Source organism: Sebastes fasciatus, chromosome 16, assembly GCF_043250625.1.
Source record: "Sebastes fasciatus isolate fSebFas1 chromosome 16, fSebFas1.pri, whole genome shotgun sequence".
Lineage (NCBI taxonomy): Eukaryota > Metazoa > Chordata > Actinopteri > Perciformes > Sebastidae > Sebastes > Sebastes fasciatus.
Window position 1 is genome coordinate 19,186,651 of NC_133810.1, and position 27,456 is coordinate 19,214,106.

The window sequence follows — 27,456 nt, forward strand, 5'->3', positions numbered from 1 at the left end:
GGTTGAGTGAGAGGGAGAGAGTGACGGTGGACGCGCTCAGAGCAGACAGGTGTTGGCGATCGGAGCAGAAAAGAAATTAGCAGTAAAGTTGTCAAGTGGGATTAAATGTACAGTGTAGGTTTCAGTTCACTACCGCTGACTATCCCTGTAACAATTTTGCCACAATTTAGCACATTGACCATACATGGTCCAGAACTGGGTTTTTACCCAGTCTTGCTTCACATCACTCAGACCCGTTGCTGTGATTAAAAAAAAAAAACATTGTTACTGTGCAAAAATATGATACAGGTGCGAGCAGAAACAGATGGCAGAACTGTAAATGAAACTGAATCAAAGAAGGGTATAAAATGAAGAAAGAGATTTTCTGACCTTTGTTGTTGTAAACATCCAGGTAGTTTGGTGCTGAGAAGATGGTAATGAGGGATGGGAATCCAGTGGTCTGACTTTTACGGTACATCCGGTAGCTTCAAGGAAGTCAGGTGGAGGTAAAGACAGAGAAAAGGCAGAGCTTGTTCTTATATATGTAAATATGTATATACTTTTGTTTGTGTGTGTATAGGTGGGTCTTTAAATGTGTGTTATAGGGATAACATACCCGGCATCTTGTGCTTCATGCGCTCGAATAATTGATAATAGGTTATTGCTCTGCAGGAACTCGCATACAGCCGGATAACTGGAAAAGAGTAAATAAAAATTGGGTTTAGAGACATCACTGAGTATGACAGAGGACAAATTAAGCACACAATCTAACCATAACTTGACAGAAATTTGAAAATATATATTTTTTTCCATCACACCACCAAACTACATTTAAGCTGCAGGATACTTATTTCACATACAGTTTCACTCACCAGAAAATGAACAAAGATGAATCACTCATGAATGCATTTATGGAAGGCTTGCTGAGGGTGATGCAAGGGTGTGAAAAACCAATCCAGCAGCTACCTGTTGCAGTTAAAAACAAACTAACCCAGTATAAGCGGCAGTCGGAGCTTCCTGCCCCCCAGCTCTAACCTGACAAGAAATGTGCCTGAAAGGAAGGGAAGCGTGTGAGGAAGCTCAGCCAAACTGAGTGCGACGTTACACTCACACATGGCATAAAATAGGTGCTACCTGGCTATGTATATCCAGTGCACCCTTTGCAATAAGGCGGTCAGTTTAGGCTGTCAAGTCATTATGTTGCCTCAGGACAACCTTACCACTGCTGCTGTCCTAATTTCACAGCTCCATTTATCTGACATATTTCTTTTTGGTACACACATAACAATTTTTGTCATACAGTATAAGTGCAAAGTGGTGAAATATGAATATGTGAATATTGAGTGTTTGGGGCTGAATCTGTTTTTGAAGTGTTGTTTTGAGTCTTCCTATGATTTTGATCTTCTCAGTTTCATGAAGTCTTTTTATTGTGATATCTTTTATCGTGAGCGCAAGTATATACAACAAGGCTGTAATGGCAGACAAGTCGGCGTGATGACGCTTAGTAGTCTCATTTAGCCACTTGTTAGCAACCGCCTTTTTTAAGACACGTAAAGGCTTCAAAATTCACGAGTGGGATATTATTTTTTTATGTATTTTATGTCGTAGAACAAAACGTTAAAATCTCTTAAGCCTGTGTTAACCACAGATCTTATTTCAGGCATCTAACTAAAAACCCATTACAAAAAAACACACTGAATTCCAGATGAGGGAACTGGAAGTGCTAAACTGTGAACTCATTTCCGGGTTTTAGGACTCATTCCTGTAGCACTCTATTGGGATTGTTATCTCCCTACTGGCTGCACGCCGAAGTCATCCTCCATGTTTGTCTGGCCAGATGGACAATGAGCTGTCCAATGGAGAAAGATGACAAAAACCACATGACTTCCTATCTGACAGTTCAGACTAGAGTTGCATCGGAGCAGATGTAAGACCAGAATTTGTCTCCAAAGAAAAAACACAAGACTGCACAAAAAACATCCGACCCGTGTCACACAGGAGGGACATGTAATCGGGATTGGGACGCTTCCAGCTGCAGTGTGAACGCAGCCTTCCATTTAGCAGCTCTCACCACAGCTGTTATGTAATACCTAGAAGAATGTGTTATGTCATTCAGAGACTGTATCATCCCTTCAAACTGTGTCTCCTGGGTTAGAAAAAAATTATTAGAGATTACAATTTGATTAGCTCTTTTAAAATGTGAATGCCTTCCAATCAGCAACACCTCAATCTGTCTTAGTTTTGAAAAATCCTTTGTGGTTCCTTTATTTCTTCCAGCTGCTGTATTCCAGATATACATCTGACAAGAAAAAATATCCTCAGATCCATCAGTCATACCAACCTGTTTATAAATCATTTTGCTATCATACGTTTGCTTTATTTAATCTAACTATTTTAGCTATCTGTCAAAGAAATGTATTCTTTAACGACTTTGATAATTGCTGACGAAGTCGAATGAACAAAGCATATATACAGGCTGTGTGTCCTGTCAAAATAGTGCTGAATAAAACACTAATGAAGACGACACTCACAGATGCTCTGGGTGAAAGCATTAGCCAAATGTGAAATATAAATCAGACATGTCTTTGACTGCTCTGCAAACACCCTAGATTTTGTTGGTGCAAGCCTTTCGTACACCAATGTTTACCAAAATGAGTTCAACGGGACACATTTCGATTTATTATTGTGATAATCTTTATAAAGATAAAGATAAACTTTCTGCGCAGGCATTTAGAGGTGTAAAAACGTTCCTATAGTCTCAATCTGCTAATTACGGCTTGCGATGACCGACACTGTGTAGCCTATTAGTGCAGCGCTGCAAATAATAATACATTTTGTTATCAATAATCTTATCTTTTTTATTTATCGATCTATTATACAATAGACAATAATGAAAATGTCCAACACAATTTCAAAGGTCGCAAGGTGACGTCTTCAAATTCCGCCGATTAGACTGTTATCAGGCTATTAAATAGGCGTTATCAGTCGCTATAAGCCCCATAGATGTGAGTCAGTAGGGGTCTACTATAACCACTAGTAGGTTTTATCATCTATTCACATGGTAGATCACCAAAAGAAGGTATGAAAGAACATAACAGCGACCTCTAGCGACTGTAGTAATTATGACAGGAGCAGAAGTGGAAGTCAGGCGCTGTAGTATAGACCGTGTGAAACTCCATGAGGGGTGGAGGTCGGGGACAATAGATGGGACACAAAAGACAGGGTTTTCACTCAGGAGACTGGAGTTCGCTTCCCATGTGAAACCAACAATGTGTAGTTGTCTTTGTTTTCGTAGTTATTTTAACCCAAAACACTATGTTCCTCCCTGAACTTAACCAAGTGTTTTTATTGCCTAAACCTAGAGAAGTTGTAGTTTTATTGCCTAAACCTAAAGAAGTTGTAGTTTTGTTGCCTAAACCTAAAGAAGCCCTTTTGTTCGTGTTCAAAAAACGTGACATTTCATTCAGTTATACATGTTAGAACGTGTTGTTTTTAAGTTTCACTTTCACTTATACAACATAGTTATAAAATGACCCTAATGACCCATATCTATGGTGCTTATAGCGACTGATAACGCCTATTTAATGGCCTGATAAAAGACGAATCGGGTGTCAAATTGCTTGTTTCGTTAAATTTACAGTTATAAACTAGAGAAGCTGAAAGATTTTTTTCCTTCGTAATGATTAATCAAAATTGACAACTCAAAATTGACAAATCAAAATTGACAAATCAAAACTGACGATCGACAAATTGCTTCATCACCAGTCATTTTATTTTTCTAGACCTACAGTAACATACAGTACATTCTCCCCCCAGCAACAACACTCACTTCCGGCACTTTACTTACAGTCACTGCCATCCATGCACCCATCAAACTTTCAGAAGTGTTTAAAATATTTAAGTGCTCAAAGGTTTGTGCCGGAAGAAAAACAAGGAGAGATTGCTGTGCCCTGAGCACCTGGCGAAACTGTGCCATCCTCATATATCTAGGTCACATGGCTATCATTCCTTCGTTGGCCAATATATAAATTACAGAAATAGCTGCGTTACACACTAACATGGATATGCTGTAACTCTTTCCACTATGGCTGACAGTAAAACTGTAAAATGTTATATAAGTATTTCTGTTAAAAACACATCTACAATGCATTTCTAACTCAGAAATAAGGAGACATTTGTTTGCCATAGCTGCCAAGCAGTATTGTTTGTTTCTTATGCACTTTATGTCACGTAATAACATAAAAATAAAGATCCCAACGGACACTATGTACTAATTTATTTTTTGTCCGCTCCAACGGTATTTATTGATTACTGCGAGGGAACACAGTACACACACACATTGCTTGCCTGCGGCTAACATTCCTTCTCTCCCCTTTGTGAAAACACACAATTATGTGTCGGTGAGCCTGTGAGTGAGAGAGAGCGAGAAATCTGACAAGTGAGTCCGAGCGAAGGAGACAGAGAGAGATGGAAGTGCTTCGCTGTGAGTGTGAAACTGAGAGTTTTTTTTCATTCCCTTAAGAAAAATCCATCTGTCGGGCTGGTGGTCATCACATTCATTTCCCCCAATATAAAAACTGTTTTTAATCATATTCCTAATCACTGAGCACAATCATATTGTTCTAATTACAATCACTGCACAAGAAATTAGACTTGGTTAGTTGGTGCTTCGACATTGATAATAATATTGTTCTGACATGACAGCAAAATGTAACTGAAATTAACATGTAGTGTAGCCAGTATTATATGACAATAGACGTAATAACAAACCTTTAAGTGTTAAATAAAGCATTACAACATGCAGTTGTGCCTTCACATAAATAAGATATATGATATATAAAAGCTATATGTAAAACCTCTTGAAAATACTGGAGGATTTGTTAGAGATTTTTTTTTATTTCATCAAAAAGAGGGGTCACGAACGGGGGCGGGACCACAGTGATATAAGTAGGTGTTTGGAATCTGGTGAGTGAATTTATTTTATTAATAAATTTGTATTTATTAATATTCATTATTTTTATTATTTGTATTTAATCTTTAAAAAATATAATTTATTATAATTTTTATTTTATTTCTTATTTGACTTTCTTATTTATATTTATTTATTTTATTTTAACGTTTCTATTTTATTTTATTATTGTATTAATATTATTACCATTTTTCTCCTCCCTTGTTTTTATAATACTTTGTTTTTCAATTCACAGTTACTATCTGTTATTATATGTACATATTATTTGATTTGTTATGGTTTAGGTTGTTGTAGTCATTTTTCTTAAAGGGACTGTAACTTCTGACATGTATAAATCAATCCGGGTCGGTGTCCCATGCGCGCTCACGTGTGGCTACGCTGTTCAGACAAGACTCCAACACAAACTACACGGCAGCACCAAAGTTATATCTAGTGAAGCCTGTCTTGCAAAACAGTGTTGGAGGACGCGGGGAGACCGTAGCTTTCGTCTCCAGGGCCGGAGTCTCTGCTGTACTCTGCTCCTCTGCCTTCACTCACAAACCGCGCTCGTTCTCGCTATTTCGCTCCACTCTCACGTGCATGCGCGCACACTACACACTACAGAAGAGTTAGTAGCTCTGAGAATATCTAGTGAATATACAGTGGACGTTTGTGCAGAAATAAATGCTGCAGCTCCTCCAGACCAGCAGAGGTTTCCCGTGTCTTGTGAAGTGACAGGGCTCCGCGGCGAGAAACGTTATCGTCTCCGACCAAAACTCCGGTGTCTCCCCTGTTCCCTCCGGCCGCGGTCGGGAGGCTGAGGCAGGAAAAGCACTAGGATCAGCATTGATTCATGGAGAGACCTTCGTCTGGTCAGCTAACAATACTGCCAAGCAGGTGAAATATAGAGTGATATTGTGGTTTTAGCTGACGTGCGTCGCCTCACTGCTTTGAGCGATGCTCGTTCATGTCTATTTAAAGCAAGCACAAGCGCGAGCCCGACGTTGACTTTCGTTGACTTAACGGCCACAGGTTTCGCTGTTAACAAGCATTTCTGATTCTTACAAACAGTCCCTTTAAGGCAACAATAAAAAGCATGATTAAAAAAAATCTACAATGCATCCATTTGGTTGTTGTTAACATAAAACTACAATTTAAAGGTCACCTATTATGCAAAATGCACTTTTCCATGTCTTTTAAACATCAATATCTGTCCCCAGTGTGTCTACAGGCCACCATAGTATCATAAAAGACCATCCTCTCTCTTTTTCTCCTCCTCCGTTTGTCCGGAAATGGGTGCAGGAAAAAAATTCGCTTTTTTCCTTGTATTCTGACGTCATTAGAGAATGCAAGCCACGTGAGGGTTTCCTGGTCGAACCAGAGAGAACCTTCAGTAGCTGACCCCGCCCCACAGCGCGTCACTGTCTCTCCTCCTCAACCGAACTTGAGCAAAGTAGCTCCTACAGTTAGTCTGCAAGAACCAGCAGAACAGGCTTCATGTACTCCCATCATCTAAATATAACATGTTCTTTCACAAAGGCTTTATGTAATTACACTGTTTAAACAGATGATATTTATATATTATATATATTTGATGTCATGCATGTAGCAGAATACAGGTAGTAAATAGTGACTTATAAGCAACACAACACATTTCTGTTTCACAGTCAAACTTTATTTGAGTAGACAGATGACAATATTAATTATTCACAGCATTTGTAATCATCCCACCTGCAGTTATGTTAACATGGTACAGGAGAAAGTCTTCAGCTCTGGTAAACTATGGTAAGCTAAGCTCCGGTGGTCTGTAGTCATGGTAACACAGAGATAGCTACTACTGTAAATAATATACCATTACTCTGATCTTCCATACATTTATCTTTTAGCAGAAATAATGAACTGACTACTGTTTCACATCTTCTATTTTCCACCCTGATGGTCGCTGTGTTTACACACCGTCTCATAGAGGTAGCATGTAGCTAACCCGTTAGCATGTAGCTACATGCTAACGGGTTAGCTCTGTATCTCCATGTAAACAGAGCCATCTGCTCTCAGCTGTCTGCTCTCCTCTGGGATGATTCTGTCGGTCATTTCTCACAGATGGATCTGTAAAGACAGACGTAAAACAGAGTGTATGTTTACGGTTTACAGAGTTGATGCATGAGGTAAACACTGAGCTAACTAACAGAGATATAAATAGTATTATTTACCTGAGAGAAACCGTCAGGAAAACCTGGAATCTGGACCGCAGATGTTCATCATGTGTCGCCGATTTCTGATCAGATTCCTCCGGTAACGTGCGCTGGGTGAAGTTTCTGGTTTATAAACTTTAAAGTGGTTTATAAGCTCTATTCTAGCTCCTCTCTCTCCACTCCTCTCAGGCCGCGAGGGGGGCGGGGAGGGTGACGCTGTGTTGTTGAGGACGTTTGATTGACAGAAAACGCTGACCAATCAGAGCAGAGTGGGAGGAGACAGAGGCTACAGACACAGAAATCAGCACTTTTGGAAATGGGCTGAAACAGAGGTTATAGAGACATGCTGGAATGCATGATCTGATTGTTTTTTTGGAAAAAAAACTTCAGAGACATGGTTTGGAGGTGTCTGAGACCTATAATAACTAGTTTAAATGGAGTATAATATGTGACCTTTAATATCATAGAAGAACCAAGAGCGGTCATACATGGCATTTACTGCAATAGGTTGCATCTATTTCAAACATTCTTCTCAGCTGTGGAGCAAGCTATTGCATGGCTACTTGTGAAAAATGCTCTGTATTTATTTTATGGAACACACAACGTATAATGCAGTCAAATAACGGCACTATATTTGATTGCATTTTAATGTATTTGCATTTCTTTTTCCTCAACCTGCTTATACATACTTCTATCTCAGATGGAGATTTTCCCGCAATTCCCAGGAGAGTGAGGCTCTCTGTGCTGCTGCATACATACTGTATAGTTGGCAAGAGTCATAATGATGGAGAGGTAAGTTTGAGAGTGAAGGCAGAACAAAGCCACGGGGAGATAGATGACTATTATAGCAGCATCCTCCACACATCTACAGAATAATCCTCACTAAGCTCCTCTCTCACTGTGAATAGGCGGTTTCTCGTCGGTGACCATTTAACGGCAGTGAAAGGGGAAGTTAAGTCCAATCACCTGCAGCCCTCCACGTGTGCTTGTAAACTCAGAGTAACAAGGGGATCTTGCATTATGTGGAAATATATCTGAATTATTCTGCACACACTGTCCAGACATTTCATTTCTTCTTCTTCGGTGGAGGACTTTACTTTTTGTGATTTGAGCAGCTCCCACACAGGAGGGGAGGAGGGTCTGTACTGTTCTGAACCTTCATCAAGAAAACTCTCACCACACCTGCCACCTAATCTCTTCTCCTCCTCACCACCACCTCCTCCTTCCACAGCTCCTCTTCCATCTCACAACAATATTAGGACAGCGCTCACTCCTCCTTCTTTTACATGCTCTGTCACGGAGGTTGAATAGTTGCATAACAAACCCGTTCCCAATTTGCCTGGCTATTATATTTTACTCCTCTCTCTCTCTCTCTGCCTCTATTTTTATTTGACTCCAGGTTCACCCGGCTAATCCTTTTGTCTGTAACAATCTGTTCTGTAAGTCAAAAAGACAACCTCGTCTCAAAAACAGTTGTTAACCACGAGGCGATATGACCCATTTACACAAAGACACAGCCACTATCTATATGATATGTTAACCTCTTCATTCATTCAATCATTCAGTCTCCTTCCTATGTTATCCCCATTATGGGATGCTAAGTGTATTGTTTGTTTTTTTTCTTTTTAGTTTTGCTCAGGTAGCAATAAATGTTTGATATCTATTAATAATTCTTAACATCTATTTTTGATAATATGAGGTTCGGTTGTGTGAGGCTTCTGTGTAACAGCCAAATTTCACCCTGTACTGCAGCAGTTCTCTTGAGAGATTAAATTAGATCTCATCGACACTGAGAATTTAGGGCGTTGACCTTTTTAATGCGTGTTCTCCCATCTTCTTCTTTCTCTTAATTAAGTACACGGCCTAATGAAGCAGAGAAAGTGTGGAGAAGAAGAAACCACATAGTTCATGACAGGCTGTTCTCATACACCGTTCGTAGCTATACCTACGGAAATTAAATGCACTGTAATTCGCATATATATCACACAAAATAAATTTGTATGTAATCCACATAATTTTGAACAAGGAAGTATAAAGAGCGGCGAACGCTGCGTAAGGAGGACATCAGGGTGGTTGGGTGGATCAAAAAACACCGGACTTTTGAAAAACACAGGACTTTCACCCAGTAGACCGGTGTTAGTGTCACGTGTGGAACCAGAAGTCAACGTTCAGTACTTAAGTAACGCCACAGAAGTTTATTTTGAAAAGACTGGAGCGGAAATTGACGCTTGACATTAGTAGGAAAACACAGGAAAAATGAAGAATAACTTTTCTTAACATATACAAACCATTGTATGAGAATACGTTGTTCATGTATATATGAGGCAGGATTTATTGTTGAAGGATCCACAGTGCGAGTTGCAAGCTTTCATTCTTTTAAACCTAAAGTGTAATTGGAGACCTTCAACGAGCCACGTGGGTCGAGCTGGAATCAGTGCAGTATGTGATAGACACTTGATGTGGGTGATTGCTCGTAATGAAAGATGGCATAAACACAAAGTTTCAGACTATTGGATGCATGAAAGCAGCACCGCAATGTATCATTTAATAGAGTTGCAGTCAATTTCTCAAGTATCTAAGTATGGACAATGATGTTATAAATTTATAATAATCCAGAGGGACAGAGGTAGCTCACCTGTAGAAGTAGGAGCAGCCTCGCACTGTGTTGTGGCTGAAATATTCCTGGGTTTTCTCATTGCCGAAGTCCTCCAGAGGATCAGCCCACAGCAGGTCACACATGGGCCCGAAAGCCGGTGGCTCCTTGAACCGATCCAACTTAACATAAAGAAGCAAAAAATGCAAGTTTTAAAAACTTTTCTTTCTAAACAACCAATGTACAGTAAGAGCTGATAGTGTTGAGGCAGTAGACTAAGTTATTACCTTTTTAATGTCATCTAAGGTGTGTATTTCAGGTGAGAGCCCACCGTGGACACACAGAAACTGTTGGTTCATGAGTGCAGCCAGAGGAAGGCAGTCAAATGCATCCATACATGAGTCGTACACCTGCTCTGAGTACTTGATTTTACCTGACAGAAGACAGACATCAGTGATGTTTACGTTAAGAGTCAGAAACAGTTTATATACAAATATGTTTGCACATAAAATTAAAGGGCGGGTCCTTTATTCATTTATTTTTTTTAAAGGTTATTCTTTTGGCATTTTCAAGCCTTTATTGATAGGACAGTGGAAAATTTGTTTAGAAAGGGGGAGAAAGAGAGAGGGGGCAACATGCGGAAATGGCCGCAGGTCAGATTCAAACCCGGGCCGCCGCGGTTAGGACTCAGCCTTGTTATACAGGCTTCCGCTCTACCAACTGAGCTATCGGGGCGCCCGGGTCCGTTATTTTTGTTACGTTTTTGTTTTTTTGATATGATTATGTAGCTTCCCAGTTGTGTTCCTTATGTCTTCAAATTCGAACATTCAAATTTTAGTCCAAGTATGTATGTTTCAGTGTCAAAATGCTATTTTACCAAGCCCTTCGAAAAACGTATTCCCACATGACCTGACGTAGGTTTCTGCATGATGACGCTACTACACGTACAGTATATATACATCCTTAGCCAGTGTATTAACAGAAATTAACAGTAACTTAGATAGCGGTCGGCATGCTCCCAGTTTGGAAAAGCAGACAGGAGTACCGGCACGGAACTTAAGCAATGTACTGCTGTGGACGCCATATTAGTTCTGATCTGAAAGTCACACAATAACACAAACTAACGGATCGATGCAGCAGTAGACCAGCATCTCCCGTGTTCTGTAAAATTATGTTTTTGTGAATGGAGTCTGGTGGCTTTGAAGACCACATAATCATGCCTTCAGTTCCCCATAAGAAAGGGCTATCTGATGGCAAGGTAAACGGTGAAAATATTCTAAATATAGCGTACACTTAACTGATCTTGATTTTTTTTTAGATGGCTAAAATACATATTTCTGCTGCCCCGACCACAGACGCTTAACTTCGCCATCAGACAGCCCTCTCCGACAGTAACTGAAGCCGTTGTATCGCTCTCTTCAAAGCCACCAGACTACATTCACAAAAACAGTAATTTTACCTCGCAGAACACGGGAGTATACATACAACCCCACTTCAAAAAATCGGAACTAACCCTTTCAGTTATTTCCAAACTTAGTACATCTAACTTTGACTCAGCTAGTGCTATCGTTCACATTATTTATAACCTTATTGATTAACTTTCTTTGGAAACCTATGTCACTGCTTTTTGCAACGGCTGAGTGGACATTTCCATTTGAGAAAAAAAAAATGGAACATACCGCAGATGGACCCGCCCTTTAATATTGCATGTTGGTTATTTCATGTGAGATAAGGTACAAAACTAGTGAATTGAAAAATGTTTAAGGGGAAAGTAGCTGATGAATCTTGTTTTGAGGAAATATGTTAAATCATTTTAAAATATTTTAAATATGTGTTTCGCTATCAGGTCTAAATTTTCAATTGTTCACAGACAATTCCATCCCCTTTTTTGTGCAGTCATACAGAATTAATTTGACAGTCCCAACAGACAGGTGCATTTCTTATAATCTCTATCAAAATTGCTCCAGGCTGCACATGACATTAGCAAGACACAGAGAGACAAGTATATAAACAATAAAAATACAACCCAATATGATAAACACTGAAAGGTACTCACATTCTTGTTTGAAGGTGAAATATTCTGTCAAATGTCTACATTCATGATTTCCACGAAGTAAAAATAGTGTCTTTGGATAGAGGATTTTCAGCGACCAGAGGTATAAAACACACTGTCAAAACAAATACATAAACACAGTGTTATTCCATGCAAAAACCCTGTATAATAGTGAATATGTGAAGCTTTCTGCAGTTTATTTCCCCCATGACATATTTAATGATATTCTGATGGTTTTACCTCAATACTGAAGTAGCCACGGTCCACGTAGTCCCCAAGGAACAGGTACCGCGTTGTGGCTGGTGATCCTCCCACTTCAAATAGCTTCATAAGATCAAAGAATTGCCCATGGATGTCACCACAGACTGGAAAACAAGCAAAGGACAGCAAACGTTACAGAATCAGAGAATCTGATTGAATATCTTTATCTGCAACTCTGCATCTTTGTGTGACGGCCAAAAATATTTTCAGCGCAGGACTATCATTTAGTTATTTTGGCGTACTTCCTTCACTGGAACAATTATAGTAACCTCACTACGGGTTCATACAACTTTCAAACCTCTTGTAGCTTCTGAAACCCACTCACAAATAATTGGATACAGTTGTAAATGTGTTGTCATAAAGCTCAAATTCGAGGATGTTTTTCTTCCAGAAAAAGATTCTGGAGATGTGTAATGCCTGTATCTGTGAGGAGAGCCGGAGATCCACTTCTCTTATCTATTGGTCCTGAGGGTTCAGAGACTGTAGAGAATATCCTGGCAGGATCTCATGGTACACAGTACAGAGCAGTGCACTTTGTATCAGAGGTGTGTATCTTCTTTTCATGCTCACAGGTTAGCTTTATAAATAAACAGATAGGCTGCAGGCAGTGCAGTGCTACAGTTTGTGTTAATATCTCAACAATCTCAATAATTCATATTTGATAAAGGTGATATATTGTGTTTGTTGTAATGATTGCTGTTGCTACTATTAATACATCAAAGCAGTAAACTGTGTTGTCAATAATAATGAAGTATAATGTACAATGAAATATAGACGTTATGTAACCATAAACACCGCCATAAATAACAATAGCTATACATGTTATACACAGAAAAACCAGAGCATATTGTATGAATTTTTTTGAGACTGGACTGAGTTGTTTTATGTGTTTTGGGTTTTCTGTGCTGTGTTTTTCTTCCGGTGTTCCTTTTTTCCCCTCATCTGCCCATCTACACACCTGCTCTGAATCAGCCTCATTGGTTCCTCCCAGCCAATCAGCTCCTTCCCAGTGTCCCCCCCGCCCCCACCTCATCTGAGCTTCTCCACTCATCTCTCCACCTGCACGTCATCCTCTTGTCAGTTTAGTTTGTATCAAGGCCTATTGAAAGAGGCTGGAACACGGGTCTTGGGGTATGGGGTACAACACATGCGCAGTGTAACTGGAGCTGCGGTCGGGCATTGCGATTGGCTCAATTTTGGCGATGTGTTGTACTCCAAAGATATGACGCGTTGATGACGTGTGACATCTCTTCTTTCCACCCTCCTTGGTTTGTATTTGAGTCCTGGGCTGCCGTCGAACAGTCATAAAAATGACTTGCTATGTCTTTTCCTAACGACGTTTCCTTGACCTCGATGGAAAATGTCATGAAATCAAGGAAAGATGGGAAGGAGAATTCATAAGGACTTAGGAAAAGACAACCGCGGGGCTAAGAGAATCTGCCTACACTTACACGTCGTGACTGTATTTATAACAGAAAATGAGTAGGCTACAGTGAGGAACACAATGATGTGCAATTCAAGTAAGGATTTATGTCCAAAATAGAATCACACCCATAGACTGTATATAAGAAGTGGATGTAGTCACCGTGACGTCACTCATTGGTTTGTGGACCGCCGTTTTGAAGCTTCGAGTTCGGCATTTTGTCACTGTGTGAAGGGGTTAAAGTTGTAGGACGAAAACACGGACAACTCCCAGACCGGACAACGCCGTGGTAGCGACCTGTCCATCACAAGGTAGCCACACCCTAAAGCATCCCATGCTTTATGGTCCATTTGACTCTAAGTGGGACCATAATTTACTAAATGAACATCATGCTGTATTGAAGAAGACTTGAAACTAGCGATTGAGACCATAAACTCATGTTTACAATGTTTACAGAGGTAATAAATCAAGTGAGAAGTAGGGTCATTTGCTCATAGACTTCTATACAATCAGACTTCTTTTTGCAACAAGAGCAGTTGCCCCCTGCTGGGTATTAGGAAGAATGCAAGTTTAAGGCACTTCACTTTTCAGACCCGGATACTGCCCACTGGTCACACCTCCGAAGAAGGATGTTTTAAATGTATCCATAGGGTACAATTAAACAACGACGGTGGATGTGATTGTTGGCCGAATGGTGCGTTGTTTTAAATGTGGCTGCCGCAAGGAATGTGGGACGGCATTATCTCCTTTCCTTTCGTAAAGGATGGTCCAGTGTTCCCTATACTAAAGGAGATTAGAAAGGAAGCATTGAAGCACATTCCCTTAGCATTTAGAGGATCCGACTATCATGGATGCCGCTTAATATTTTTTGGTCATTTCACTCAGTTAGGAACTCTCCAAAGCTAAAAAAAAGACTATTTCACTGCAACCCTGGTTTCCAGTTTTGCCTTGTCTGCACGAACCATGGATTACGATTAATTTCTTCAAGTTCCTGTTGCCTGCAGTCTCCTGCGTTTGGGTCCACCTACATGACAATTGCATGTCAACCTGTATTCATTATCACTCTGGATTATTGTATGCAACAGGCTAACCCTGCCCCAACACGCTTCTCATGCTTGTTATTCTGTTAACTGCTGAGTCTTTGGCCCCTCTCAAATATCTATAAGTTGTGTCAAGTAGAAAAAAAGATGGACTCCACCTTTAACAGTCAGCAGAGCAGCAGAAGAGGCTGTGAAAATAATATTCCTACATATGCATATCCCTGCAGCAAGGATATATATTTAATCTACAATTACAGCCACAATGCCAGTATTAAAACACCTAAAGAGGAATATACTTGTATAAATTTCTGCTGTCCTTGGGTCATCTTATTGAGATATTTACGGTGGTTGGCTGAAAGGCCTCTGTCCTCCACATAGAAATAAGACGCTATCACCTCAAAGAGGTAGAAAAAGCTTGAGCCCCGGGGGAGATACATACTTTTTTTTCACAGCGAACACTATGGCTCTGGAGTGCAAACCTACATCTCATTTCCTCACTGCCTTCAATTTTTCATTATCATCTTCCTCTGTCTCCTTCTCTCCTACTCATCCTCCATCTCCTCTCTCTTTTCGGTCTCCCCTATCAGCTCCACAGTGGCCTTCGCCCACTCAAAGCTTAGAGCAATGTGAGTGGGAGACTGCTTGTGTGACTAAAGCAATCAAACACACACATGCGCACATACATGCACATACACACACACACGCAAACACATCCATGCAAGTAAAGATTCACAAGTGCATAAATGCCCCATAATATATGACTACACACACACACACACACACACACACACACACACACAGCTACAGAGACATTCAAACACAACTCAAGCTCACAAAGACATAAAACAGACCCCCACACTCACAAATGCCCGTACACAATACTCAGTTCATCATCCATATTTCATGCTTAATACATAAAGCCTCCATTTTCCTGACGCCAGTCAGGATGAGGAGACGGAGACTTCTCTTCAAGTCAGCGTGCATTTCATCCATTCGTCACCTTTGTTTTGGCTAAACACTGTACTTGCTTTCAAGTAAGACAATTAAGCTGATGGGATGCTAATTCCATGTATATTTAATATCACACAGTATTGAGTGACGCTGAGTGACATGACAAAAATAAACAGAATATTGTACTTTGGCCTTATGATCCACCAAAAGATAATGTCCACAGTGCAAACTATTTATGGGGATTTCAAGAATATATCAAAGAATACAAAGGTGTAACTTGCAAAATGGCGTCTAACACCAAATATTCGTGGTGGCCAAACGGCGGTACTACAACTTCCATGTCGGTCACATGATGTCATTGGGCCCAAAAATACTTTTTCCCATAGACTTTAGGACTTTGGACATTGGGAAAGAGACATCTGTAACCCACCGGGTAATTTCTTTTGAGGTAAATCAACTTCCCAGTACGAACACCCTAATAGCCCTTATTTAAATCATCAGGTCCTAAAAGTTGAAAAATGCACTGATAGCAGAATCCAGAGTTATTCTCTTTCCTCTGTTCATGTGAATGAGACTCAGACCGAGGCTGGAGCAAGGGCTGGGAGGCAGAATTAAAGGAAACGCTACTGCGCCTGCTCTATGGGCCCAATGGATGCAGAAGATTTCCGGATGATATGGGTACTTCTTTATCACGTGGCAGTTGAGCCATTTTGGCTTCATGCGCCACTGAACAACGCTATATCCAGTTCTCTTTATACATCCATGGTCATTTGAGATCGGCAGATTTACTGGATAGCAAGAAATTAGGACAGACAGACAAGAAACATGGGAGAGAGAGAGATGCACCAAAGGTCCATGACTGGATTTGAACCATCGAACGTTGTAGCTACATTGTACGCAGCCCAAACACTGCCACAAAACCTCATCTTATTTTTTTTTTTATACGATTGCCAATGTGATACTTGAAGAAGGCCTGAGGGCCGAAACTTCATCAGAGGAATAGAAATGCATATGGAGCTAGAATGGGTGACACTTTTTTTCCTACTTTCCACTTCACTTATGACAAGATGATGGTGATTCTACCTGAAAGTGACAGTTTCCTGCTCTAAGAATTTCATATAGACTTCTCTTATCTGCGTTTCATGTTCGCTTGTGCTCCAGTCAGGTGCCTTGTTTATTTTTGTACAACAAACAGTATCGTTGTCAGTCCACATCCTCTCACTACCTCTTAGGTCTTATGCATCTTTTTCCACCGTCATCCTCTCTACTACTCTCTCTATGCGCATATAACCATAAAACATAACCTAATCGTCATAAAACTGTAGAAATTTGGTCCAGGCAATCATGCCCCCCTCAGGATAAATTGTATTTTATCCTCTACTTTAGTTAATGAGCAAACACCTGCAAAACTAATGACATCAGCTTCACTGTCACCTTCTGCTCCACCTTTGTTTAGTGCTAATTACCGCATTTTAGCATGCAAACACACTACACTGCAATAGTAAACATTATAAACATCATGCCTGTTTAACGTCAGCATGTTAGCATTGTCATTGTTAGCATGTTAGCATGTTGGTGTTAGTGTTTAGCTCAAGAAGGCCACATGCATGGCGGTAGACTCACTTATTATCAATCATACAAAGGTTAAATGATACCTAGCTATTATACATATGAATTGGCCATAATTTGTTTCTCAGAGCAGGGTTTTACTATCCTACCTTGTTACATGAAAGTCAACGTTTTGTAATAATAAAGAGTATTACCACAGATTTAAAGGTTATATTAGTCTATAACATCATAAGGTCAGTGGAAAATTAAACGTAGACAACTAAACTATTATTTTAAAGCTGCATTACTTGAACTCCACAACAAGCTAAAAATCCACAGTCCGGCTAACGCGTTAGCAAACAATGACCTTCTTAGGCATCCAGCACACATGGAGCAACATTAGCATTCATTTGGAGCCTTGTCTCCGAACATCTGATGAACTCAAGTAAAAACAAAATAGTTTAAAATCCTCCCCTTGGGGACTACGCTGACTGTGGCTATTTCAGTATTGAGACAGCTGCTAAACTTTACTCAACCAATAGCCTACTGGTTGCTAACTTTTTTCTGTGCAGTTCATTGGGTGTTGCTAAAGATAACACTGAAACATTTGGGCCAAGAAGCTACTGAAAGATGGAGCAGTTTAGAAAAGATTAAATTTTTCAATACTGTGTTCTGTGGTTATACTTATACTCTTCCAGGACTGTTGTAGCTAAAGAACAAGTCTCCGTATCTTTTCACCTATAAAATTATTAAAACTACTAAAACAATGGTTCTATTCTGGCCGGGGACCTTTGTTGCATGTTATACCCTTTTCCCTCCACTTATTTCCTGCCTGTCTCAACTATTAACTCTCGAAAAATGTCAAAAAGAAGAACAGACAAACAGTAACAACATCCACAGACCAGACTCTCTATCCTGAAACACCTCTCAGTTAGGGCTGTCAATCGATTCAAATATTTCGTCGTGATTAATCGCATGATTGTCCATATATTAATCGCGATTAATTGCAAATGAATCACATATTTTTTATCTATTCAAATGTACCTTAAAGGGAGATTTGTCAAGTATTTAATACTCAAATATGCTTACTTTAAACAAATGTATGTATATATATATTATTGGAAATCAATTAAAAGCACAAAAAAGTGACACAAATTGTCCAGAAACCCTCACAGGTACTGTATTTAGCATAAAAAATATGCTCAAATCATAACATGGCAAACTGAAGCCCAACAGGCAACAACAGCTGTCAGTGTGTCAGTGTGCTGACTTGACTCTGACTTGCCCCAAACTGCATGTGATTATCACAAAGTGGGCATGTCTGTATAGGGGAGACTTGTGGGTACCCATAGATCCCATTTTCCATCACATATCTTGAGGTCAGAGGTCAAGGGACCAGTTTGAAAATGGCCATAACAGTTTTTCCTCACCAAAATTTAGCGTAAATTCGGAGCGTTATTTAGCCTCCTTCACGACAAACCCGCATCACATGTATTCCATAGGTTTTCTATTTTTATATGATACAGGTGTTTTCACTCTAGCTTTAAAACTGAGCCAATTGCAACTTCCTAAAGATCGATTGCATGAATGCATTAGAGAAATTAATGGCGTTAGAACAAGTTTACATTAACTCGTTATTATCGCGTTAACTGTGACAGCCGTACTCTCAGTATAATGCAATACAATTCAACAGCACCACAAACTACAGCCTTCAAAATGACCAGTGAGTTGATCCAACACCTCTCCAAAACAACAAAAACTGAACATTATAAACTTCAGGAATGTAAGATTTATTACAGGGCTGCTGTATTAGACTATATTAATATTAGCTAGATGTTAAAATATATTTTTTAGATGTATCATTTTTGGTGACTTAAAAAAAAAGCCAATAAGTACGTTTTGCCTACTGAAGCAGTAGGTAGCAGTGGTGAGATTGACCATCTCTAATTCAAGCCCCTTCTCATATTACTGTATATCTGACCAGGTGAAATACTTTGAACGCTGAGTCGTTTCCAGGTGTGCCGTCCTGCAGCAGGACAAGCACCAGGTAAATATCTGTAACTGGTTTAATACCTGTGACTGGTGCCTCGATGTCCAGTATAGTTTTCTCCTGACGCAGGATACCTGCTCCCTCGTTGATGATTCGAAGTGCCACAGCTTCCTCTACACGGCCCTCCTTGGTGAGGTGGGCTTTCAGGAGATCCACGCGAGGTTTCGCTTCACAGTCAAACACTTCCTTCATAGTAAGGCGGTGGCTCAGGGGGAAGGGGACAGCTGAGGACAGAGCACAGGCACATGGTGACATTTAAACAGAGGGGACATCACATTAACTATGGCTACTGTTAATGTCATCAAGAATACAATTCTTGATTCTTGTTTTGTTTGCACTGTTGTGAAAGAATAGCAGCAAGCAGCACTCAGGAAGGATACAGACAACATATCATCAAGGAATTCATGCAGAAATCCTATCTGAGAAACCCCCATGCATGTTTCGCCTGCAGGCATTATTGTGCTGCTGTATCCATCTTCGTCGGCTTGCAGTATATGTACATGTTTGGCACGAAAAAACCATTATCATAAACATGGCTTTGCTTGATATGCATAAAGTACAAGAAGCCGTTTGAAGATTTAAAATACACAGGAATATCTTAAATTATTCAGGAATATGTCACACACCATTATTCCTCACCGATGTTTATATCTACAAATTAGTTGTTGTTTTTTTCAAATAGTGGGTCAGATGTGCAAATCCCTCTGCAGTTATTTTTGCAGTGTGATTTAAATGTGTTACATATATATTCTTATATTATGTTTAGGGCTGTCAATCGATTAAAATATTTAATTAATTGCTTGATGATCCATATTTAATCACGATTAATCGCAAATTAATCGCACATTTTTGTATCTGTTCAAAATGCACCTTAAAGGGAGATTTGTTAAGTGTTTCATTCTCTTATCAACATGGCAGTGAGAATATGCTTGCTTTATGTTAATGTATGTATACATTTAACATTGGAAATCAATTAACAACACAAAACAATGACAAATATTGTCCAGAAACCCTCACAGGTACTGCATTTACACCTCTGAAAATGGCCATGCCAGTTGTTCCTTGCCAAAATTTAGCATGACATGGTTGGTACCAATGAATTCCTTAGGTTTTCTAGTTTTGTATGATGTCAGTATCTTCACTCTACCTTTAAAACTGAGCCCTACAACCTAATAATTGCAAGTTACATTAAATACATTAGTGGTGTTAAAACGAATCTGTGTTAACGCGTTATTATTGCGTCAACTTTGACAGCCCTGATTATTATGTCAGTAATATCCGTTTGTAAAGCAAACAATTAAATACGATATACTGTACACCTTAAAATATAAATTTTAATTGTATACAAAGAGCAGCAAGGTCAGTGACTAGATTGACACACTGTCAGTCACTAACTGTAATTCCAGTACAGATGTGTGGTTACTTGCTAAGTATTTTTCTGAGTGCTGGATAAAACTCAGCTAACATCTAAGCACTCTATTCATCCAGCACTCTCCCTGGTTTGCTAAAGCCTGTGGCCATTAAAATGCACCAGTCACCTACTGTACCCAACAGACTGCCTGTGAACGTGTGAAATCCAACCACAGATCATTACTTCAGTGGCAGCAGAGGTTATTTATTAGATCTGGAGCTGATCTCCGTGTGCCGTGCCGGACTATACTGTAGCTTTCTAGGCTCACGTATTGGCGTTATCTACAGATCATCTGGCTTAACACAGAAAACTCTTTCTAAGTGTCCGAGCTGTAAATAATTTAGATCAAAAGAAAAATAAGTATTAAAATGCACAATAATGCAATAAAACTAAGGATGAAATTACAGGTTATTATCATTATTGTACAGTACCTTGGCATAGTTCAAAAAAAAAAAAGGTTGCATCTACCTTACTCACTGATTTTTGGCACCACCCGGCAAACATGCTAAGTAGCCCAAATAAAAAATACCTATGATGTTGCGTGACCAACAGGTGCATGCTGGAACTGCCTAAAATACTAAATGCTAAAATGCTCATGGTGGATGCTCCAGCGGTGACTTGTACATTTGTTTAGGAACCTTTACCTTCAGTGAGGTGTGTGAGGCCTTTCTGCTGTTTGTGACAATAATCCCTGTCATAGCTATGACTGCAGAGCGCTCTGTCAGCTCACACCTTTTTAAATTTGAGGAGCACAATGGGACCAGAGAGGCTGAGTGGACTGGTTATAGTGGGACAGAGAGGATGAAGAAAAAGATGAGAAAAAACGAGCAGAGAAGTTTGACCTACAGCAAATTGAGGAGACTCGCAGAATGACATTCAGACAGGTGAGTACAACAACCACCTCTCTCTTCAGATGAGGACATCAACAACCACTGTGTTGCCTAGCAACGTATCGTTATGTGTGTTGGACTATGCAGTGTGTAAAAACTGTGCAGCTTTTTTTTTGCTTTAATGTGTGTGTTTGTGGGCTGCAGCTGCAGTAGTGTATATATTATCTATACATCTCTGCGTTGGCTGCCTTGGTGATGCTTTATTCTGCTGTTAAAGTGTCAGGTTATTTAATGTCTGTAGCCTAATAATGTTTGTTGCACCAGTGTCCATAGCTCTTCTGATTTATTGTTGGTAATTTTTGTGTAATTGACTGATATTTTGTCCTCTTTTCTGGTTAACTCTTGTGAGGCTACACTGAGGTAGGTGGATGATAATCAGTTGTGTTCACAGGCTGCAAATTTCTGCCCATAGAAAAAAGGAATATATTGTTGTTTGGACATAAGGGCTTTAATTTAATAGTTCTATTATATAATATTATCATCATCATATACCACCCCGTCCCCTTTTAAAATGTAACGCAGTAACGTTTACTCTGACCTACTTTTTACTTTTATCTGACTGCATTTTTAGTAAAATATTCTAGTACTCTACTCCCACCCCTGCAAATATGTACACACAACACAAGCCACTAGCAGCAGTATATTCAGGAGTAAGGGTATGCTTGCCAGATTTGTGCGGTGCATAGCAAACAGGGCCACTCAGCAGTGCCAAATGAAGAGAAGACAAAGGAAGAGTCTCAAAGCTCAGGCTTAAACCGAACATGATCAACATGCTCTTTAATAATGAATGCTTGACTAGAGAAATCTCAAAGTCGCTGCTCCTGGGATAATGAGGCGGGCCCCGGCGAGTGTATTTAATGGGACTAAAAAATGTTCACAGTGCGCAGTGTGTATCTGTGATGGCAATGTGTGCTTTGACACTTTAACAGCTAGTACAAACTCAGCACAGTCACCACTAAAGTTTTCTCAACGCTTAGTTAGATTAATGGTCATTGTGTGGCCGCCTGACAGCATGACGATACAACTATGCTAAATATGTCTCAAATACAGTGATAAATTACCTTCACAGGCTGATTTTTACGAGAATTGAGAGGAAGTGAATGAGCCAATGAGACATAACAACACTGACTGAAAAGTATTTTAGTCTGAATTGGAAGGCAATTAGCAAAATACATTGTTGTAGGTACTGTAATTGACATTACATTAATGTAAAATGCAGAAATACAAATCACGCTGAACTGATTTTACTTTTGGACAGACAATGCTCTGAAATAGAGCCACGTGCAGATGCTTTGAAAAGGACATAACACTTAGCTTTTTTAGGCAGAATGGAGCAACAAAGGATTAAGTCCACTAATAACAAAGAAATCCAAAAAAAGCAACCCAGATACTCAACAAATGATCTTCACCAATGCATTTTACAGACACACACATACGTATGTAGAAGCAAATGTACAAGTGCGCTGATATACATGTATGCTGAGATGAAATGAGATGAAAAGCTGACTTCCGCTCAGCACCGGAGCAGAGTTGAACTATGAAATACGGTATGTTGCCGGGCAACAACAGCAGCAGCAGCTGACTGTTGGAGTACAGCCAGTGCCGCCACGGAAAACTGCAATTTGCATTGGAGGTTCACATAGATGCTGTTGGAAATGCTCATGCGGTACACACACGTCAAATTTTCCGATCATATTGAGGAGCATGAGCCTGTACCGTACGCCTTTTTATGCCAAAATACATTTTCCTGAGAATGATTTCTCCATACTGCAAGCTCGGAAAAAATTAAATAATAAAGTGCATGGTAGGTTTGTGTTGCTAATGAGCAACCCCTGGGTTCAGTCAGGAAACGCTGAATGGCTTCATCTGATTGGACTAACTAGACAGTGTGCATTCATAAGAGGTCCAATTAACATACAGTGCACAGACCCAAGTGTCAAGCTTTTAACATAATGTTGTGTTGCTTTTTTTTCACCAACGCCATACAGCTCTGCCAGATCTGCTTTACATAACTAATGTTAAACGTGTAGATAACAGCAGATCTATTCTGCCGAACCCAACTAATGCTACATTATGTCGACATAAGTGTTGTTGGAACCAATTTGCATGTTTGCTACTAAAGCTATAGGGAATGTTTTAGCCTGTCGCAAAGCCTGTTGAGTTTACATATTATGTCTCAGTGCAGTGCTTCTCATATTGTTGCGTACTTATTTATTTAAAGAAACTGTTTTTATAGCTTCAAACAATAGAAAAAACAAACGTACTGCATTTCTCTTGGAATACTGTGACATATGAAGAAAATTATTTTCTAAGGTGCTGTATTAAAAGTAAGATAGTTCACAGGTGTACTAAAGGCCTCATCCCTGAAATAACTGACCTGAATATGCCTCTCGACGCCCACAGCACAGCGGTGACAGTGCCGTGGAAAACAAACTGCACAGACCAGCAGTTATTGTATCTCTTTAGATATGTTCTGTCAGGTTAAAACATGTAAGAGAAAAAGAGAAGCGAGCTGAGAAACTTGCTGTGGTGTAAGTTTGAGATATATATACAGGGATAAAAATAACTTGGAGTAGCTTGTAGTATCAGTGCTTGGTAGTCTTCTACATGCACCACACAAAATCGCCATTGTTTTGATCATCTGAAGGATGCATGATTCAGTTTCTTGCATCTAAGTTTTCTCAAGCCTTTTGGGAATTTAAAAAAAAACTTGTTTTACTACTTTTTCAAAGAGATATACAAGAATAGGACAGTGGATAGAAGTGACAAGGAATATCCATATGTGGTGAAATGATGCTCCATTTTCGACAGGAAAAAAGAGCAAATTAATGGGGATTTGAACACATACGGTAAATGAAGCTATTGAGCAAGGCTTCTAAATTACATTACAGTAGCAAAAATTAAACAAATGCATATGATTTTACTCAACCAGAAAAAAATGCTCTGACTGTTTCAAACCTTGTACGAATATCCTAAATGTTACATGACCATGTTACAAAGCAAACGTCTGAGTCAGAATTCTTGGCTGTGCTGTGTTTGCTGATATAAACCTCTTGTTTGACATATTTTTGCATGCCTGGATGTCAGTAAAGCTTTGCCACAGAAATAGCCATGATAGATTTATCCTGGTTGTGCTCAAAACAACAACTAAAAATGTCATTTTAGACCAACTTCTTTTTGGACATTATGACAAATGACAGTGCAGATATTAGATGCTCTGTCTGGAGAGAATGTCCCAGTAAAACAAGGAACTGTAGCCTATCATCTGCTAACAGGGCGAATATAATGAAATGTGTCAGCAGTGTGATATAATGGATATGTTTCAGGATGCACAGTGTGTTATTCTCATTAAAAATGAGTCTGAAAAAAAGATGGTTCGAGTCACTCAGGAAAGACTAGGCTGATTTTCTGAAATATAATTGCTTTTTTGAGGGTCCAGAGATCTTAAATAAAGCTTTTTGTTCAGTTGTAACAGCGTATACATACAGGACATGCATTGTGCCTGCAGTCATTGTCACATAAGTGTATCTCACAGTGCAGATTACTCTGTGTTTCCACAACTCTTTAGCCTAAAGGACAAAGTTGTTAATGCTGACTGAGCTGCTCGGCCATTAAAGATAATATACCGAATGTGAATATATTCAGGCACACAGTGCTGAGTGTGAACTGATCCATGGTCAAAAAATGAGCAGGGCTAAATGAGTTATGGCACAATTGTGAGCACTTCTTCATCCTCCATTGATCCAAGTTGTATCCTCAGTAATTCTCTGACAGAGCAGAGCCTCCTCCACATCTACTGATGCGGCTTTTGGGATTCCATATAGACCTTTTTTTTTTCCTAATCAAATTAAAACATGACTCACTCCCGGTAAAATATACCCCCCATTAAATGTCAATTTCATGCACTCTTCCTCTTCCACTGGCCCTGTCACAGCCTGTGAAATCCTGCTGCATCACTGCCCCAGCTTCTACCATTACCTTCTACAATTTAGCCTGTTTTTATCGTCTCTTCCTCTCATGCCTAGCCGAGCCAAAGCCAACACACAGTCAAATCGTGACAGCAAAGATGAAAACATAAATAAATGTGTGCAATAATAATAAAAAATCCATATTTTCCGCTGCACTGCTGCTGCTTCTAAGCGTTGTGGCCGTTGATCACGGGGGCTGTGCAGCAAAGACAACCGGATTGTTGATCAACATCAAAGCTCCAGCAGCATCCCACCACCACCACTATACCATCCATCCATGAACACAACTTGATGGCCGCATATATGCACGACATGAAAATAATAAAGGCCATATTCTGGCGAACCCACGAGGAAGCTAAACGCTCTTAGATGTTATGTAATATCTACAGCCAATAACCAAAAAACGCACAAATGTAGGCTCTAACTTACATTTCACCATCCTATCGGTGGCGTTTAAGACGATGTCAGGGTTAGACATCTTCATGGGCAGTTGGCTGTCTTCGAGGCTGAAGCTGTTTTTTTCTCTCTCCCTCCTCTTTAGGGTCTACTCGCGGTATTTGTTGTCGAAATGCGACTGATGCTGTGGCATCACTTAGATGATGCGCCCGCCTCCGTGCGTCGGTGCTGCGCCGGGTAGGACTGCTGCTCCCCAGGCAGGGATGGATGGATGCTGGATGCGGGAGGATGCTGGAGGATGCTGGAGGATGCTGCTGCTGCTGCTGTGCTAAGCTGTTAATGTGGGGGAGGATGCACGGAGAGAAAGAGAGGGAGAGAGAGAGAGGTGGGAGAGAGAGAGATGTGCACTATCCCGACATGGCGGTGAAGGGAACTCCCACGCAAATGTTTCACGGGACTGCCTGATGCTGCCATCAGATGGAGGCTGAGACGGGGTTTCCCCCCACGCACGCACGGCGCGCCATGTTTCGGTATTCTCGAAATTTCGGTACGCCCGAAAGATGTGCGTGTGCATGGGCCTCGATGTTTTAAACATGTGTAACATTCATGAGCACCACTGGACCAGGTTTGGTTTTGATTACACGCGCGCGCGCACATGCACGCGAACATCACAAGGCAGTTGGATTCGTTGCGATGATGATGATGATGATGGCAGAGGAATTTCACTTGGTGGCGACAAAACCATCAGGGTTTGCGAAAAACTAAGCGACTCCAACTAGCAACCTATAGCACACCTTTATAGGAATATATTGTTTAGAGATGATGATATAATGATATGACGTCATTGGCTTTTGTGCCACAGCAAAGGTCAATAAATACATTTTGTGATAGCCCACGTCAAAAATGGTTCCCTTTTCCACACTTGTCTGCTGTAAAACTAACACTTGCATTTATATGATTTTTTCCATTAAAGCAGCAGTGGGTAGAATTGGAGCAAATGTGATTAAATCATTTTATAAAACGGTCTCTATATCCTGACAGTAGTGCATGAGACAGGTAATCTGAAAAAAAAATCATGTGCATCTGTGTCCTCCGGTGTCCTCCAGTGCTCATAATGGCATCTGCAAGATTTCACAGACTGGAAGAAAACAAACAGTCAGATGGAGATGGAGCCTGTCTCTATAAGCAGCTGTCAATCACTCGCAAAATGGAATATCATATTAATATGATATTAATAAATATGTTTTCATTAGTGTATAATCACCTGAAAATAGGAATCATTGTGTTTTCGGTACCTTAGAATGAGCTGTTTATATCTACATATGGAGCGGGTCTTCTTCATGGAGCTGGCCGCCATGTTTCAGTAGCCCAGAATGGACAAACCAAATACTGATGCTGGATAGGACCATTCACTTTTTCACATTTTCACATGTTCACATTTTCACATTTTCACATTTTCAGGTTTTCAGGTCAGCCGCCATAGTTCTACATGCTTGACACACGGGAGAAGTTTCAGTTGGTTGCAATCTGCAACCTCACCGCTAGATGCCGCCAAATCCGCCTCACTGCATCTTTAATGTGAGAAATCAATGGTATACAAAGTTATTGTCTAAACTGCTAGAAAGAAGGCATAGTTTAAAATGAGCAGACATTTTAAGGATTTTGAACACAAATCAAAACCTGGAACGATATTCATTTTTAGGAATGATGTTTTCAATCAGAGAATCCACAGTTCAATAAATGAATAGTCTAA

The 27,456-nt window shown here is 40.0% G+C and overlaps 1 protein-coding gene across 2 annotated transcripts in view; it reads right to left on the reverse strand.

Moving 5' to 3' along the window:
- The window catches only part of LOC141752637 (protein phosphatase 3 catalytic subunit alpha-like), a 40,448-nt gene extending 14,243 nt beyond the window's left edge, over nucleotides 1-26,205 (reverse strand). The window contains exons 1-8 of one of the 2 annotated variants that reach the window (XM_074610709.1): nucleotides 25,737-26,205; nucleotides 19,062-19,262; nucleotides 12,006-12,130; nucleotides 11,769-11,880; nucleotides 10,000-10,145; nucleotides 9,755-9,894; nucleotides 596-673; nucleotides 370-464 (exon numbers count right to left, since the gene is read on the reverse strand). In XM_074610709.1, the coding sequence (XP_074466810.1) occupies nucleotides 370-464; nucleotides 596-673; nucleotides 9,755-9,894; nucleotides 10,000-10,145; nucleotides 11,769-11,880; nucleotides 12,006-12,130; nucleotides 19,062-19,262; nucleotides 25,737-25,791 (952 nt within the window). In that variant the 5' untranslated portion in view covers nucleotides 25,792-26,205. The remainder of the gene's footprint in view (nucleotides 1-369; nucleotides 465-595; nucleotides 674-9,754; nucleotides 9,895-9,999; nucleotides 10,146-11,768; nucleotides 11,881-12,005; nucleotides 12,131-19,061; nucleotides 19,263-25,736) is intronic. The other variant, XM_074610708.1, reaches the window with a different exon arrangement.
- Nucleotides 26,206-27,456: the final 1,251 nt, after the last annotated feature.